The following is a 19,128-nucleotide window of genomic DNA, read 5'->3' as shown; positions in this document are numbered from 1 at the left end:
CTACCTGCCTCTCAGCCCCTGTCAACATCTATCTACATCTTTTCTTCTCATTTCAGAGAAAGTAGTAATTTTCTCTAGTCCAAGGTTAATTCTACCTGGGCTTTAGTCGTCATGCCCTTCTATCTCAGATCTTGCTACATCAATTACCAAATCCCCATGACTTTCTAATTCTTCCTATTTTCCCTTCAGCACATTAACATTTGCTGTGCCCTAATCTATAGGATTTAATACCATTCAGAGACAAAAGAAAAAGCAATTCCTTTTTGGAAATCCACAACTATTTAACCTTGGTTAAATAGTTTTAAAGGTGACCTTTCTCATTTATAAAACAAGGGCTTGGAAATGGCCCCACCTGCTCTAAAATTCTGTTAGTACATAAGTTTCATAGAAGAATCAGTTTATCTGCTGCCACAGGACTTTTATAAAGTAGGAGAGCCAAGGATGGCATATTTATTGCAGAGCTTTAAAACAATTTAAAGTTTTAAGAACACAAAGCGAATGGACACAGAGAGCAGACAATTGGGGGGAGGGGAGAAAAATAAATAAAAAAGTAAATCTTTAAAAAAAAAGTTTAAAACCATTCAAAAGTTTTCAAATAGCCAATAATGACAAGATATAACAACTAAACAAAAAATTGTGAGTTATAGTTACTCCTAAAGTGCATGTGTGTTTGTATGTAATTAAGAGAAATACATTTCTAAGTGAGCATGGTAATTTTTCTCCATTAACTGGCCTAAGGATTCCATAAAACCACAAACTTTGGTCAAAACTGTTATTTAGCCAATGACTAAAATGGCACCAGACCTATGTAATCCTATCAAATTATAAAGATACTTTGCAGCATACTACAGAATTCAAATATTCTAACACCAAATGAGGTAAATTCATAGTAATATCAAATGAAGCACCAAGTTGATCCTCAAGTTTGACTGTTTTCCTACTTAAAATAGAGGCAGGAAGCAATATTCATTCACAAGACACCTTTTCTAAACTGACAGAAAAACTGGAAACTGTTCATTGTCCCTTAAGCAACATTATGATAAACACAGTATTTTAGAAGTTCCATAAACAAGACAACATGGTTTTTCGAGCTAAATGTAGGAACTTTCTCCTTTGAGATATAAAAATATTACTCTCCTGTAGGAAGTGACATTCTTGAATTGAAAGAGTTATGTTTCAAAGATAAGGGGGGGGAGGAAGGGAGGGAAGCCTTTATGTAGATGCTAGCTTTAATACTACAATAAAGATTTAAAAACAATAGAAGCTATCGTTTTTCTAGCATGATGAAAAAACTACATTTTATTCCCTCCTGCTAGAGAAGATGCTGTTCTACAGCTTCTCAAACCTTAATGTGCATATGAATCATCTGAGGATCTTGTTAAAATGCAGATACTGATTAAAGAGGCCTGGATGGGGCCTGAGAGTCTGCAATGTTAGCAAATTCTCTAGTGATGCCAAATTCATCCATAGAGCACTTTAAGACAGCAAAGTTCTAAAGAAAAAGTATAATTTACAATGTTTAGATGTCAGTGGTTTGCAAAGCACTGGTCTTGATTAATTTTCGAATTAAATTCCTAATTGATCTCCATCTAACATCTTTCCTTCCTTACCTTACTTGATCCTTATATATAGCTATGAGACTTAATCACTTTATCCTTCTGAAAACCTAGAAAACTTGACTCCTGTTCCTCCTGCTATGTCTTTCTTCTCGATCTCTTCCCATGTTTCTCATACTTACATGCAAGTGCATCACAGGATTCCATCATTAGCGTTATCTCTCTTCTGTTCTATATGCTGCTCGTGGATCATCTATATGCTAATGACCCAACTTCTGCATCTCCAGCCTACATATCTCCAGATCTTAGATCCATATATTCAACTACCTAATAGACATTTCTAACCGTATTCACAAGTACTTCCAACTCAAATATCTCAAACTGAACTTATCAACACCTGTCAGCTTTTTCAACCCTGTACTGACTTTGTGACGAGCACTATCATCCATCCATTTGTCTAATTATTCTCATCTTCCAATTATTTCTCAAATCCTATGCCCTCCTTTCTAGTGTCAATACCATAGTTGGTACTTGGATCATTTCTGACGTGTTTATTAACATAACCAGTCTTCTTGCTTCCAATTTCACATTCCCCTCAATCCTATTAATGGGACTGAATTATGTGTCCCACAAAAGACATGTTCCAGTCCTAACCCCAGGTCCTATGTGAACCTATATGTAAATAGGACATTTTGAAGATACTATTTTTAGTTAACAGTGGCCAAACTGAATGAGAGTGGGCCTTAATCTAATATGGCTGAAGTCCTTGTAAGGAAATGATATTGGATATGAAAGTAGACGCCAAAAGGAGAAGCCAGAGAGATACTGTCATGTAACAAAGGATTGTCATCACCAAACGGCTAGACTTCAGAGAAAGTCTGGCCTTGCTGACACCTTGATTTTGGACTTCAAGCATCCAATCCTGAGAGCCAATACTTTCCTCTTACTTAAACCAACCAATCTCTGGTACCTATCATAGCAGCCCTGGCAAATTAAGATATCAAACCTCCACACTGCTGTATAATCTTTCCAAAACAAAAATGTGATGTCATCCCCCTCATTAAAATTTACCAACAATTCCCACGACCTTTAGGAAAAAGTCCTAACTCTTTTATCACATCATATAAAGCTCTTCACAATCTTGCTTTTGTCTCTTTCTGGTCTCAATTCTTACCACCTCTTATTTGCAGGTCCCTGAGAGTACCACATTTTCTAAAGCCTCTGTGTCTTTGCAAAAGCTATTACTCCCTTTGCTAAGCATGTCCTTTCACTGCCTCCTTACTAAGTACTAACCTTCTTTCAAGACTCTACTCAAGCATCACATCCTTTAACACACCTTTTCTAATCGCCTCAAGTCTGAGTTAGGTACCCCTACAAACTTTGCTGGATTATAGGGTCCTCCCCATGCTCACTTCTATACTAGTACTTATCAACCTGCATTATAATTGCGGTTTACTTATGTCCTCCACTAGACTATGAGCTACCTGACCGTATAAATCAGTCCTTTTATGAATAGTGTCCAGTACATAGTAGGTTCTCAATAAATGTTTGCTGAGTGAATTATTTTGAAATATGGCCATGAATAATTACTATTACATATTTAAACTATAACTTTCAATAACTACATTTCTAAGGTAATTAAAATTTTATCTCACTTTATTTACAGGTTTAATAGAAATTCCTAAGAGTTGACAACACAGAAGTCTAAGATATCCTAGGTATCTTTATATTCCCAGCAATATAAAGATATGTTTAAAATATTAGAAACAAAACCTTTTAAATACTGTTTTAAACAGGTGTTTTAATTTCACTGACTGCAGTGACAGACAAAAGTACCAGTCTCTTCTTCTACGGCTGAAATAAGGAGGGAGTAGGGTAGAATGGCTAGTACATTTTTCAGGTTGCCTTGATTTGCATTTGGCTCTTCTACTTACTGCTATGAGCCTTTGGATAAAAATGAACGTCTCCAAGCCTCAGATTCTTCATTGGAAAACAAAGATAAAATTGTTTACCTAACTTTCAAATATCAAATAGCAGTATGAACACATTTCCATAAACCATGAAAATGTAAATAATCTGAACTACTGTGTTCATTTCCACATCAACATCTGCCAAGGATTTTACAGTTGCATATTTAAAGTTTTGTGAGCTAATCTGACCTCCCATATCCACTCTACACTTCTCTCCAATGTCTGAAAACTCATAAACAAAATTAAACTCAGGACCACCAGAGCACGAAATTCATCTGATAAGTCCTCAACATTCTTATATGTGATTAAAGTATTTAATGAGAAATATATCTAATTTAATAATAATCTGATATGTTCTTAAAAAGAAATTATTTTATAAATCTCAAAGTAAATCTCAAGGTAAGTTGTTGGTACAGTCATTTAAATTTCAGCTCCATTTAAAAAAATATATTGGAGGACAAAAATCAGCAGGGAATATTTAGAGATATCTTCTTATATTAACCATTTAGACTAGGCATTGTTCGTTGACATATAAACTTGATCCACTATAGACTAACTAACATGAAAGTTAAAAAGTCACCCTTACAAAACCATAACTGTTTCCCCCCAGATTTTTGGCCTATTTCTCAGATATGCTTGCTGGTCTATCAATGAGAAGAGAAAATTTGCTGCATTTTTCTAAACTAGAAAAAGTGACAGAACATGTTAACTGTGCTCTCAGCAATAACCTTTCCTTGTTAAATAGGAATGTATGGGGACTATGGACTACATTATGAGAACTGCTTTCAGTCTCTTCTGCAATATTTATAAAAATAGGATTCCTTAATTTTAAAAGGGCAAAACTCCTTTAAAAAAAAAAAGAAAAAGAAAAAGAAAAAACAAAATCTACTACAAAAGTCAGCACTTCGGTACCTGATTGTGGTAACAAGGCCAAAATCCAAGACGAAGCCCTTTATTGCACATCGTGTTCCAACGTCTTGGGCAGCCCCATCTTGCGACCTCTCCAGATTGGTTGTTCCTGCTCTCTCTACTGCAGAGAGAACTTCAATTAGAGAAATTCTGAAGCTCATAAATCTAAACTGGATACTCCCTCACTGGAGGCAAGGATGGTAAGAATCACTAAAAAGATTCACATTAAAGGAGGTTTTAACTAAATTTAAGTGGCTTAAAACCACTGTAATGCAGGCAGCTGAGAGTCTTATTATACAAGTCTACTTTACCTACAAAAAATCTTGAGGGAAAAGAATGGCAGCAAATTATTGGATAATCTGAAAAAAAAAAACAGGCCATATAACCATAAATCTCTAATAAGTCATATACTCTCCACTAAACCTGTACAGAATTTACAATATTATAGTATAAACTCTTATAGCTGACCATTCATAATTCTTGAGAAAAGCAAGCAAGAAAAATTTAAGAGACATTATTAATTTCTTTTTATGCCCTAAAATAAGCACTTCATTGAAAAAAAAAAAAAACAACCAGTGGTTAAGAAGGAGGTTTCCCTGCTGACTTAAGCCTAGCTGCCCAAGCAAGGCTTCAAAAAGTGTCTTCACCTACAACAGTATGTAGGCAGAAGGAGCAGAGGCTATGGCGGTCTTCCTAGTGATACTTCCAAGTCACATAAAAGAGGTATGTTTCTGGGGTAGACTGCCAACAAGTTACTGAAAGAGAAACAAAAACAGCAAAAACCTGGCAGATAAACAGGCCAATGCCCTCATGTGTTTTCTTATTACATTTAAGGTTACATTATCTTGAGGCTACCTAATCTAAACCACATTCTCCACACTAACTTTACATAGCTTGTGAAAGACCAGATTAGTTTTCTTCAAGCTGGTTTTCCAAAAAAGACTTATAATAACGTATAACGTGTAAAAAGCATTTCTTAGACCAGACAAGTAACAAGTCCCAAAGAACTTCAACAATTGAGATTTTTCAATTACAAGAATAAACGAACAACTGGAACCACCTTTCCCACCATGAATTTTTATCATAAGTGTGCTATGTATGTGCAATCAGCAGAATAAGATTAACACTTGATGTAACATAACTGTATTTACTAAATAATTTAACAATGCTTTTACCTTACCTGAGTATGAAAATTTGAAATGGTTGTTGTTTCGATATCTTTCTTGCCCAGAATTTCCATTTTCACTGGAGTGTTGGGGAAATTAAAAGCAAAGTAGTCCAAGAAGTCTGGGAGATAAGCAGCCGCTCCATGCACTATTGCTAAAGCATAGTAAGCAGCATTTTTCTCATTTTCACTGAATGTCAAAGTAAGAAACTCCTCAGAAAATCTCTCCATCTCCATTGGAGACAAAAATGAGAGTTCATCCATGTAAGCATGAAGGACAAGAGCACCACCATTGGACTGGTGTTCTTCATGAATAAAGTTGCTAAATTTCGTACCTGTTTTTAAGAAATTTCTACGAATAGAATGCTCTTGGTGAGTCATAAAAGGTGTTTGTACTCCCTGGGGTACCCGATATTCTTGCATGCCCAAATTTAATCGGCACAGCTGCTCATCTTTCAGATACCTGAAGGACTCCTTATTAACTCCTGAAGTAATATTTATTTGTCCTTGGGTGAGGATTTCCTTACTGATGCGGGTCAGGCCAGCACAGATGGTTTGTACTTCCTTATTGTACATTTTAAGGCGTCTTCCTCGCATATCTTCTCGGTGTTTCTTTTTCTTTTTCTTCTTTATTTTCTTCAAGACAAAATCATCAGCTCTCTGGGTTTTACCATTTTCATCTGGTGTTTCTGGCCACAATAATTAAAAAGAAGTTAGTTGCTAGGCCTTGTGTCAACATACAAGCTTCCTAAGGTACTTGATCTCATATTAGTCTATTATCAAATTTTCTACATCTGCCATAACAAATCATATGTTTAGAAAATGAACAGGACAAAAATCTTAAAATACAATAATATCTTGTGTTGAAGATTATGCTAAAAAGTAGATAATTCAAGGGTAAGCATATAATTCATGTGACCTGCAATAAAAACTAAAGGAAACATCCAAGTAATTCCACGTGTGCCATACTATATGAACAAATATGGAATATTTGTTCGGTATTCATTATAAAATATAAATTGAAGCTCATCATATTTTGCTGTCTACAAATTATTATGGGAGAGTTGATTCAAAGACAAATTAAGCCATAAGACATGATTTTTGTCTATCAAATTGGTGTTATTATCAAAAGCCTTGAAAATATTTATAATCCTCTGACCCAGAAATTCTACTTCCAAATAAAAATTACCCTAAGAAAATAATTAAAGCAATATAAAGATGTCCATGACAGTGTTCTTTAAAACAACAGAATTTCTTAATAGGGAATTGATTAAACTCTGATATTTACATCCTATAAAACACTACCTAGTCATTATAAATTACATTGCAGATGAAAAGATTTGACAGACAAATTACAAAGTGTTACATCACGCTTCCAGAAACAAGTGTTTCCCACTTCCCAAACAAGTGTTTCCCACCCAAAATTTGAATAGCTGCTCCTGCTAAGTGCTTACTCCCTTAGCACTGTACATCCCTGTCATAAGACTTATTCACATTTTATTACATAATTTTACATCTCTTCTTTAGACTGTAGGGCATCTAAGGTCAGGAACTGTTTATTTTACTTACCTTTCTTTCCAGGAAGGGAAGAAATATCCCATTTTTATAATGTTAAACATTCATTCAAACACTTTTCGAGCATCTACTATGTACCGTGTAAACTCTTCTTAAGACAGACAAGATCCCTACTCTCTTGAAGCTTACAATCTAATTGGACAGGGAAAATAAAGTATCAGATAGTGCTAAGTGAGGAGTAAGCTACTTTAGCTGCTGGGGAAGTTCCCTTTGGGGGGGTGACATTTAGGCTGAGTCCTAAATAATAAGCCAAGCCAGGCATGGGAAGAACTAGGTGGCAAAATTCTAGGAAAAAGAATAGCTAACAAAGGAGCTACAGAAAGGAAAAACTCTGGCTCATCTATTTGTTTTTTATGTATACAATACAGGCAAAGATCTAGAGAAATATACACCAAAGTGTTAATGACAGTTATCTAGGAGTAGCAGAATTATAAATACTTAGCTTTCTTCATTTTACTTATCTGTATTTTCCCCAATAAACAGGTATTATTTTAATAATTTAAAATTTTATTTTTAAAGGACTATCATGGATTGACAAACCCAAGATACAATGGCATCTTTTATTTACTAGTTGGAATACATACTAGCAAGAAATCTCTATGCGAGAGGTTCTTAATAAGGGGTCCATGAACTTGAATTGAAATTCAAAAATCATCATTCTTGTGGGGGCATCTTGGTGCAGGTGTGATATACTTATTTAATAATACACAGTATAGGGTGGACTTAGTAAAGGGTTGATTGGCAAAGGCGTCCATGGAACAAAAAAGGTTAAGGACCCCTGCTTTAGGCTTTAAACATCATATATAGTCCTGACCAATCTTCAAGCCTAAACCATATTCTGAGACTTATACCAACAAATACATGTAATGAAACAGCTTAAATTGGCAAGAAAAAAAGCAGTCAATCCTGTATTCTATATACAACTAAATCTTTGAGAATTAGTGAAAACACTTAATAATAATCATTTATATCTCTCACCAAATAAATTAATCTAAATACACTCTCCCATATATAAAATCAGTAATCTAGGCAATTCTCTCAGGCAGCTAAATGTTAATACCATTAAATATAAAGGTTAGATCAATTTAAAATTAGTCATCTAATTACCCTCTGCTAAATGCTTTAGCAATTTCACAAGAAGAAAAGAAAAGAAAATCTCTCTGAAGAGATACAGTTATTTTAAGTTTTCAGAAGAGGTATTTGGTATGCAGAAGAATTGTGACCTAGATCTGCCACTGAAATTAACACCAAAAAGGAGCTGCCTTAATTGTAACACATTTTCTATATTACTATCAGCTTACCACTGGTATTTCTAACATGGCCAAGTCTCTGTGGGTTTTATTACAAAATTCATTTATGAGAAACATTCAATTAGTCCAACATGCCCCATCTCAAAAATTACCACTGTACAGGGAAATGAAAAGGACCTTAAATTGACTGTAATCTCATACATCAACATGATAAGTTTAAAATATGATATAACTTCAGTCCATCTCCTCACTAATTCTAGTTTTAAAATTTTGACTCTAAAGCTGAGATTTAGAAAACTCACTATATTTTTTATAAAGAAATTTGAGACTACCTGTGTCATACCAGCTAATGTATTTCTATGAAGAAACTAAATTTATTCTTAAATTATGTGGCAGCAAATAACTGAGAATGGCATAGATAAATATAATAACTTTTTAAAGGTTATTAGAGTAAGTCAATCATCACTGCTTTATGAGAAAGATCCCAACATTGCCCTGCCCTACACTAAAACGTTATTTAAAAGTCAATGTCTAAAGTCTGCAATCTTTATATTTCTGGTTGGGTGTTTTTAGCTTTCCAACAGAAAATGTATTCAGGAAATCACATTTGGAGTATTTTCCCATAGTGCATAAGCTAAAATTTATTGACATTAATTCTTTACAGGCAAAGAGTCAGCTATACTATACCTGTAATTAAGGACCACATCTAGAAAGCTTCCACATATCAAACTGTGAGGTAAATATAAAGAGAAGCAGTATGTAATTGTGCTGAGGAACACACATTCATCTGAGAAACAAACTGCTGGCTGTCTAAATACATGAAATTATCAATAAAATCTTCATATGTGCTAATATTCTCAATTATCAAATAGCATCATCTATTTAATATCACACTATTGAAAGTTTTCATTAAATCAAAAAATTAAATTATGAAACTTAAATTTATAAAACCATTCTTACACTTGAACTATAGCTTAGAACTGAAAAAAATGTAATTAGCCTCAATTTCTAAAACTCAAGGTGAATAAAAGCCAAAGCAAAATAATTATAACTTTTTACATTTTATTCATCATACTGCAGAAAAGGGCTAAATTTATTTTCTGAAACTAAATTCCTTTTGGTCTGTTGTTCCCATTCTACAAAAAACAAAACAAAATAAACAAAAAGAAAACATGACTAAAAAGGAAGAATAAAAAACTGCTCTTTTTGAAGACTAATTTTAATGAATCATTGTATGTTCATAACACTGCCTTTACTTATCCCCCACACCTCTATACTGTGGTATTTAAGAGTAGCTCACATATGTTTACATATGAACTTCAATTTTTAAAGTTTAAGAAAAAAGAGTGGCTTGCTGAACTTGTCTCCCTGTTCAACCACCTCCTAGCAGTATAACCTTGAATAAATTTCCATTAATAAAATGGGGGGAAAGTAACCATACCTGCTCATAAAATCAGTATGCAGATTAAATGAAATAACGTATGTAAAGTACTTAGAATAGTCCTACAACATAGCAAATAACTACACTCATTACTAAAATTAGTTGAATTCTAGAGGTAGTATAGTGTGCTATTTAGGAGCATGTGCTTTACAGTTAAACCTAGGTTAATGTCCTGGTTCCACTGCTTACTAGGTCTCTGGGCAAACTCTAAAATCTCTTTAATCCTCAATTTTCACATCTTAAAATGTTATTAATACTAGTATCTACTTCACAGGGTTATTTTAGGAATTAAATGAGACTATCAATATAAGGCACTCATCACAGTATTTGACATACCTTGATGATCATAAACACAGTAAAAGTATCTGATAATTAATATTCCTTGAAATAACTGAATACAACTCTGGGATATCAAAACTATAGCTGGTTTTATGTTTTATGTTACAATTTTTTAAAATTTAAAAAAACCACAGAGCTGGAAATTATCAACCTAGAGTACAATGTAGTATAACAAGAGAGCCATATAAAAGGGAAGAAAAACAAAACTTAGAAAGAGGGAAGAAAACTATTATTCACTGAGCATTTGCAGGAACACTCATAAGTGATTTCATTTTAATCCTTAAACCAGTGAAATAGATGCATAAATCCTTTTTACAGAGAAGGAAACAAGAGCCTGAAACAAAATGTGTAATTTAACATCACAAAGCTATCAGGTGACAGCCAATATTCAAACTCTCACTTGTCTGACTCTAAAACCTACCAGTCTTCCACTACTAATGTACTGCTCTACATTCTTCCTTTCTGCCTCTACCTCAAATCCTCCAGGAAACTCCCCTTAGATGATTAATATTATCTAGTTACAGTTAATGGACATGAGGTGGCTTACAAGAAACTCCAAGGAAGCATTACTTGATTCAACAAATATTTAACTGAGTGCCTATTACTTTATTATTATTCCCCATGACCACAAAGATTGAACTCACAAGAGAACAGATAGTATTATTTGTTATACAAAATACAAAACTTTTTTTATACAAGAGCATACAATAAGAGCAGTCCTGTCATTTAAAATATTGGGAAAGAGAGCTACTGGGATGACACCTCCCCCCCTTCATTTAAAAAATTAAAATAGTAAATCTACTAACCACCAAGAATAATGAAAATGAAGCATTACTCCTTTTGCTAGGTTTTTCAAGGAGGTATGCTTGTTCTATGTTTTTATGAGCCATAAGAAGCAGAGAAAAAAAGATTTCAAAAGACACCAGTAACTGTCGTACTGGTTAAAATTCAAGTCTGTTGCTTACAAGAAAATAAAGGAAAACAAAAACATTTTAATATCTCCTTATTAATTTATCAATCAAAATGTGCTCAGTGGAAAATGGAAAGACAAGTGGACCTTGAGTCAAAAGAAATGGGTTCTACATTCAATTCTATCACTTACTAACTAGAAAATATTAGCATGTCATTTAACCTCTTTGAAAATCATATTATTTTCTGTTTTACAGATGAAGCAAGTTGACCTTGGCATTAACACATTAAAAATTTTTTTCAGCTATTCATAAGCAACTCCAAATGTCTGGGATCCATAGTAATTTGTGGTTAGTCTATGCATGAATTAGGAAAGAACAGTTTGGCTAGTGTGCAGGAATATGTCTCCTGACTGAATGTCATATCTCAAGGATGGTCTATGAAAAGCCAGACAATAGGCTTTGCAAGCCAGATGGGATGGTCTACCATCTCCACTACTCTACTCTGCCCTTGTAGTGCAAAACTGCCACAAACAATACATTTTACTATTTTATGACAATAAAACTTTATTTCTGGTCACTGATATTTGAATTTAATATAATTTTCACATGTCATGATTTTCCCTTCTCCCATTTAAAATGTAAAAACCATTCTTAGCTCACGGGTGGTATAAAAACAGACAGAATTGATTTTTAACAAAGATACAAAAGCAACTCAATGGAGGAAGAAGCCTTTTCAACAAATGGTGCTGGAGCAATTGGAGATTTAAAAAAAAGAGAGAGAGAACCATGACCTAAACCTCATACCTTATACAAAATTAACTCAAAATGGAATATAGATTTAAACATGAAAGGTAAAACTTTTAGGAAAAAAAGGAGAAAATCACTGGACCTAGGACCTGGACCCTGGGCACCAAAAGCATAATCTATTTTTTAAAATCAATAATTGGAGTTCATCAATATTTAATGGTTTTGCAGTGTAAAAGACCCTGGTAAAAGGATAGAAATACAAGCTACAGACCAGGAGAAAATATTTGTAAACTTCATATCTTACAGAGGACTCATATGTAGAACATATAAAGAACTCTGAAAACTCAACAGTTTAAAAAAACCTCAATCCAAAAACAATTCATTAGAAAATGGGGAAAAGACCAAATCTTACTGAGGAAGATATATGGATGGCAAAAATCACATGAAAAAATGTTGAATATCACTAGCTATTAGGAAAATGCAAATTAAGACCATGATGAGATATAAATTCACACCTATTACAACAGTAAAATAAAAATGACAATACCAAATAGCCACAAGGATGCAGAGAAACTGGATCTCAGACGATTCCAGTGGGAATGTAAAATGATATATTCACCCTGGATAACTGGCAATTTCTTAAAAAAAAAACAACTAAATATACACTTAACCATATGGACTCAGCAATTATATTCCCAGAGAAGTGAAAATTTACATCCACACAAAAACCTGAACATGAACGTTCATGGTGGCTTATATGTTGTCAAAAACTGGAAACAATCAAAATGTCCTTCAAATGAATGTTTTAAACTATAGTTCATCAATACCATGGAATACTACTCAGTAAATAAAAAGGAAGTACTGATACAACAGTTTGAAGAGCTCTTGAAGGCATTATGCTGAGTGAAAAAAAAGCCAATCTCAAAAGATCACACATTATATAACATTTGGAAATGACGAAATTATAGAGATGGAGAACACATTTGTGGTTCCCAATGGTTTATGGACTGGGACAGGGAGAGAGCGGGTGCCCATGATTATAAAGGGATAGCACAAGGAAGATCCTTTTAGTGATAGAACAGTTCTGTATCTTGATTACACCGATGGTTACACTAATGTACATATGATAAAATGGATAGAACTGTACATACATTGTATCTATGGTAAATTTCCTAGTGTTGAAATCATACAATAGTTATATAGGATATAATCATTGGATGAAACAGGTGAAGAATATGGACCTCTGCACTACCTGTGAATCTGTAATTATCTCAAAATAAAAGGTGAAAAACAAAACCAGGCAGCAAGTTTTGCCGACTCTTTACCTATTTGATTGCCCAACATCGACAATTCACAGAACTAAATGGGATCACTTAAAATTTTCAATTTTAGCTGACTGTATTTCATGAAGGAAATTGTAACCATTTCTGAAAAATCTATGGATAAGTAAAGCTAAGAAAGCTCTAGAAATAACAAGGATCTACTCTCTTTATTAATCTTCAAGTTTGTGTCCAGGACCAAGCATAATAAAATAGTAAAAGTCAGTATTAATTAAGGGCTTACTATGAACCCAGCACTTAAAGCACTGTTTTAAGTGTTTTCTACACCAAGACCCCATTTTAGGGACAGGAAAACTGAGGGAAAGAAAAGTTAATTTGCTCATGGTTAATCAATACACAGAACCAAGATTTAAACTCTGAAGGACTCAAGTTTGCCCCCTACAAACTACTGTAACAAGTACAAAGATGTTCAAAGAAGAAGAAAAAAAGCTATCTGGCCAAACTGTGGAAAAGCCTGAATTTAACAAGGTTAAACCAGTTTATTTTCCGTAGGGTTCTAATAACTTTTTAAATGCTAGTGTACAACATTGTGATTATACTAAAAGCCACTGTTTATACACTTTAGATAGGTTGTATGGTATGTGAATATATCTCAATAAAAGTACTTAATAAAAAATTTTTAAATGCTAGTGTTTCATCTATCTAGAAGGCTACAGTATACAGTCTTTTCCGGATTTATTTGACCAGGGAACCCTTTTCCCCTAGAATATAGTTTGGGTACATAAACTAACAGACTGACAGTCAAAATTAAAATATTCATATGGCCTGATCTTAACCCACTTCTTTTCATCACATATTAGGAAACTATAGCTGGTTAGAGCTACATTGTCCAGTGTGGTAGCCACTAGCCATATGTGATTACTGAATTTGTAAACTAAAATTAAATTTAAAAATCAGTTTCTCAGTCACACTAACATTTCAAATGTTTCAGACTTGAAGAGGCACATATGGCAAGTGGCTACCAGAGTAGGTAGCAAAGATACAGACCAATTCCCTCATCAGAGAAAGCTGAACAGCCCTAAGATAGATGTTTGTTTTTTTAAAGAGCATGAGACCTACACAATCTTCAGAGAAACACATTGTGAGTGATTATATATGTCATTGCCACTATTGTCCCCATAAAAGAGGGTCTAAGTCAGAGCTCCCTGATGACCTAAAGTTTCCTGCTGCCACTAAGATATCAAGGCACAGAGTAAAAGATCAGAAAAAATGAATAGCAAAAAGAAAAGGCAACATCATATAGCTGGGGGATGAATCTTAAACTGGGATTAAGGAGATCTGGATTCTACTCCTTATTTTGCAAATGATTCACTGAATAAAAGAAAACTTTTTAAAATTTTTGTGCTTGGTACTAATTAACTGTGACTTGATTAGGCTTCAGTTTCCTCTTCTACAATACGAATTTAAAGTGGATGATCTCTAAGATTTCCTTTAGCTCTTCTCATATACACACAAACACACACAGAGAGAAAAGAAATGAGGAAGTGAGAAGAAGGTAGAGAATAAAGGTAAAACTCTTTAAAGCAAGATCGTTGCGTACTGGTGGTAGAAACTAGCATTCCTGTCAGGTTCTATTCATGAAGATGGGATTTAGATACCACCAAAGAAGAGATAATTTAATTCAATAAATACTTGTTAAGCAATTATTTGCAACAAACTGCAATATTTGGAAGAAGGACAATTAAAAATAATAATAAATTAGCCCTAAAATGAAAGATGTGTAAAGACTTCAAGACTCACAAAACATTAGACTGAAAGACTGGTTCATTATCATGTAATAAACTAACCAGCCCCCGTACTAAAAAAGAAACAGAAGTATCTTAAAACCTTCTTGAAGAGATACAATTAACAAATTATATAAAATCATATACAAAGTACAAACACATGGCATAGTCAAAATTCATACCACATTTCTTCCACAAAGAATATAAATAAATGCTACAGGTATTTGGGGATGAAAAGACACCAATTTTAACCAATCTAATTTCTCTCGAATCCATTCTTAATTAGTCCAATATTCTGGGTTAAATACTGACTTTCGAGTGTTATTAAAATTAAATATATCTTCAAATAGTAAAGCTAGAAGGAATAAAATGCACCTGAAATTCTTTCGTCTACTGTGACACACTTCTCACTATTAAGAGGTATTGTTGGTCCTACTTCCTAGGATCAAAAAGGAGAGAAAACCTTCCCGATCCCTATTCTAAGAATTAAGATAGCCAATATAAAAAACTGACTTTTGTTTCAAGATAAAAACAACAACAACAAAAAAAAAAAACACAAAAAACCCTGCGTTTGAGATGTTACCTTTCAGAAACCAAGGCAACCTCCGTAAGAATTCAAACTCATTTTAAAGGCCCGAACCATACCTTTAAATATTTGGGGACGGGGGCTGGGGGGGGGGGGGGGGGTGGATGAATATTAAAGCTTTCCAGCAAAGAAAAACAAGGAAGAAGGATCTGAGCGACAAGTCTTTACTACAGAAAGTCAGTTTTAATACGCCACCTACTAATCCGATGCCAAGGACCGCGCGGCGCGGAAACCCTGCGGAATTTGAAAACGCTGGTGGACGCTCGGGTGGACTGGGAAGGGGGTTTGTAACTGACAGCTCGGCCTCGGAGCGAGAAGCCTCAAGTAGGTCAGAACGTGTCAACGGTCTGCAGAGAGTCCACCCCTGGGGGCTTAGGGGAGCAGAGCAGCACAAGGTGAGCTCGGCTCGGGCGTCCTTGCGTGCTAAGGGAGAGGAACATCGCGACGGAGAGACCCAGGCCCCACACCGGGGCGGCTCGCCCGCTCTCACCTCTCTTGGGGGCCTTCATCAGAGGCACCCCCCCAGTCCTCTCGCCGTTTTCCTGCTTGTCCTTGTGCGTGAGATCACCCGGGACGCAGGCGCTGGGGTCGCCGTCAGAGCCGCGGTGGTGATGGTGCTTGTGCCGTTCCTTGTGGCCCTTATGCTTGGGCCCGGCCGCGCTCACCGTCAGCGGAGAGAAGGTGAAGAGGGCCGAGGTGCCCGGGGCCGGGAGCGGGGCGGCGACAGCGGGCCCCGCGGGCGCCAGCGAAGGTGGCGGCGGAGGCGGCAGGAGCAGAGGCTCAACAGGGCCTTGGACGGTTGGGGCTGCATTCGTCGGCTGCAGCGGCCCGGGATGTTGGCGGCTGCGACGCCGCCGGTGAGGGGGAGCGAGAGGGGGGTCCTGGCTCGGCCGCCCCCGCTTCTCCTGAGACCCCCCGCTGCTCGCCCGGCGCTGCCGCTTCACGCCCCGCGGCAAGGCCCCAGTCTGGGGTTTCTCCTTTCCCTCTTTGTCCGGCTCCTCCGGCGCCGCCACCGCCCGTACTACGCGCACCGCTCCGACCTGCGCAGCCATTTCACCCACAAACACACATTTAAATGGCCCGACCGCCCCCCCGTCCGCGCACCGCGCAAGCGCCGCCCGCGCAAGGCCCGCTGGGCATTGGAGTCTCTCTCCCGCCCTCCACCCCTCGGCCGTTCTCGGTCTGGTGCGGAACATGCCGGAAGCGGCTGTTGCCGGCGCTTCTCCGCAGGCCTCGCCCCCCGAGCTTCTATTGTAAAGCACCGGCGGCCGCGCGCAGCCTTGTGGGTGCGGTAGTTCCGCCGCGGCTCTGGCTCGGCGAGTGGAGGATCGCAAGGGGAGCGTGCGCCCAGTCACGCTTCGGGCTGCGACACAACCGCCGCTGGGCGGCGAGTTGCCGCCAACCGCTTTAACGGCCGGAACAATGTTCATGGCTTTCAGAGTCTGTAGGCGCGCTCTCATTATCTTCTTCCTGTGCCCCTTCGTCATTTTACACGGAGTAGGTAGTCTCCATAGTTACTTTTAAATTTCATGTTCCTCTCGTAACCTTTGTGAGGTAAAAGAATCTCCACCCTTTCCCCTTGACTAGCGATGGCATGACGTGGAACGGGGAATTAAGAAATATTCAAAATGCGGGCGATTTTGCTTTAAAATGTAATAGGGTCATAATTCAATTTTCTGACGCATCTACATGGCCATCACTATGGTTACTACTACAGGCGTAATACGGCAGGTGCAGGAAGTCCCTGGGAGCCTGCCGAGCGCGGTCCCACCTCGCCACCGAGTCACGGTTCTCTAATGCCTGGGAAGGTAGAGTCCATCATTTATTTTGAATACATTCCCACAGTTACGAAAAATTGCAGTTGGAAAGGCATGTTTTTAAAAGATTTAATAAGATTTTTTCAAATCTTGAGGATAAGGTTGCATTAAAAAAAAAATTTTTTTTTTAACGCATCCACTAGAGAACACTCTAGAAATCACCAAGGGATTGTTATATTCAGAAACTCAATTGTAATTTGACTGTCAATTCAAATTTTCCTTAATATTCTTTTAATACTTAGTCCTTGATAAACGTCTTTGGAAATATTTGATCTATGATAAAGTACCCAGCCGATAAAATTACTGTGGTTTGATGCTACCAGTGCCTGGAGAAGTACTACTTCAGCTAAGTGATCTCGATTCCGGTGAGGTTAGTTTTAAAACGAAGTTTTTTGTGCACCTATTGTGTACTTCGATAGATAGGTGCAAGTATTTCATTCAATTTGCCCCATCAATTAGGTTTCCTAATGAAAAATAGTATAGAGCAAATGATGTTTAAGTAATACATGTTTCTAAAAGCTACAAATGAACTTTTTTTTTAAAGAAAAAAAAACATATCATTAGGGGAAGCCAAGAGACTCCTTTGTAGCAATAATTACTAATTTATGTGTTTTGTAAAATTAGATTTGAAGTATCAGATTTTCTTAAGACAAGGCAGATCCATCATATAGAAATATTTTTTAAACTAGTAATTCCTCTGGTTGGTTAGATATAAATTGCATATGTTTATAGAGGGCTTTTCAGATGAAGAAATACTACCCAAAAATAGCTACTTCATTGGTTACCCTTCTGGAATTGGTAATAGATAATTTTAATTAAACATTATCAAGAACGTGGCATAAGAACCTTTTCCTAATTACTGGTATATCCAAATTTTCAAAAATGATTACTGTCATAGTTGCATATTTTATTCTCTTAAATATAACCTCTTTTCTTTCTTCCTGTTTCCCACAACATTTGAAAAAACTTCACAGGGTATATTCTCTCCATTCAGGCAAAAAATAACTCCAAGGAAATAGTCATGTCACAAGAAACAACATTAGATTTTTTAAAATATGTTTTTATAGTAAATTCTGGCAATACAGAAATTTAATATTTCAGATCCAATTCTTACAAAACTTTAAAATTTATACTTTTGTAGAAAAGTAAAACAGAATAAATTTTTTTTCAAAAAATGAAAAATCCATTCTAAAAGAGCAGTCTGTTTCTCATAAAGCATAAGCACAAATGACAAATTTTCATTTGCTGTATCCAACCCAGTGTAAATGAGATGAAAACGCAAAACTTATGGCATTTATTTGCATATTGGTTTTCTTTTAAAAATCTTTTCAAGTTTATCTTCATTGCTGATATTATAGAGTATACTCTTATTTTATAGCAGTGTTCTGGTAGTTTTATTTGGACATAACTTGCAAATATTATCCAAAACTGTATTAAATATTCCAATTTGATGGTGGGTTCCTTGGTCCTTTGGGTTTTGAAAACCGATTTGCAAAACCTGGAAATGAAAAGGAAATTAAATGAAAAAAGAAAGACAATATTAGAGTGTATAATAATATATATAAATACATGGAGTTTTCAAAAGATCAGGAAGCATCAGTGATAAGTATAATAGATTTATACTAATATAGTTTCAATGATAGAGTACTAAAAACATTTAAATTTGTAGAACACTTAACAAATTTAATAGTAATTGGATGAAGAACCCTACTTATAATAGCCTTTGATAATTCAGTCCTTTATGTCTTTTCACACATAAACCCCACCCCACCCCCCATCAAATAACAAAACCTGGAAA

General features: G+C 35.9%; 2 protein-coding genes across 2 annotated transcripts in view; both read right to left on the bottom strand.

Annotated features, from left to right (window-relative positions):
• The window catches only part of RSBN1 (round spermatid basic protein 1), a 35,747-nt gene extending 19,038 nt beyond the window's left edge, over nucleotides 1-16,709 (bottom strand). Inside the window, exons 1-2 of the mRNA XM_004462980.4 lie at nucleotides 16,004-16,709; nucleotides 5,616-6,289 (exon numbers count right to left, since the gene is read on the bottom strand). Coding sequence (XP_004463037.1) covers nucleotides 5,616-6,289; nucleotides 16,004-16,709 — 1,380 coding nt within the window. The remainder of the gene's footprint in view (nucleotides 1-5,615; nucleotides 6,290-16,003) is intronic.
• Nucleotides 16,710-18,374: 1,665 nt separating this feature from the next.
• PTPN22 (protein tyrosine phosphatase non-receptor type 22) overlaps nucleotides 18,375-19,128 on the bottom strand; it is a 58,719-nt gene continuing 57,965 nt past the window's right edge. The window contains exon 21 of the mRNA XM_004462975.4: nucleotides 18,375-18,828. Within this exon, the coding sequence (XP_004463032.1) occupies nucleotides 18,764-18,828 (65 nt within the window). The 3' untranslated portion in view covers nucleotides 18,375-18,763. The remainder of the gene's footprint in view (nucleotides 18,829-19,128) is intronic.

This window comes from Dasypus novemcinctus, chromosome 9 (assembly GCF_030445035.2).
Source record: "Dasypus novemcinctus isolate mDasNov1 chromosome 9, mDasNov1.1.hap2, whole genome shotgun sequence".
In the NCBI taxonomy this organism is placed as follows: domain Eukaryota; kingdom Metazoa; phylum Chordata; class Mammalia; order Cingulata; family Dasypodidae; genus Dasypus; species Dasypus novemcinctus.
The sequence above is the reverse complement of the archived record's forward strand: the minus strand, read 5'-3'. Positions and strand labels throughout refer to the sequence as shown.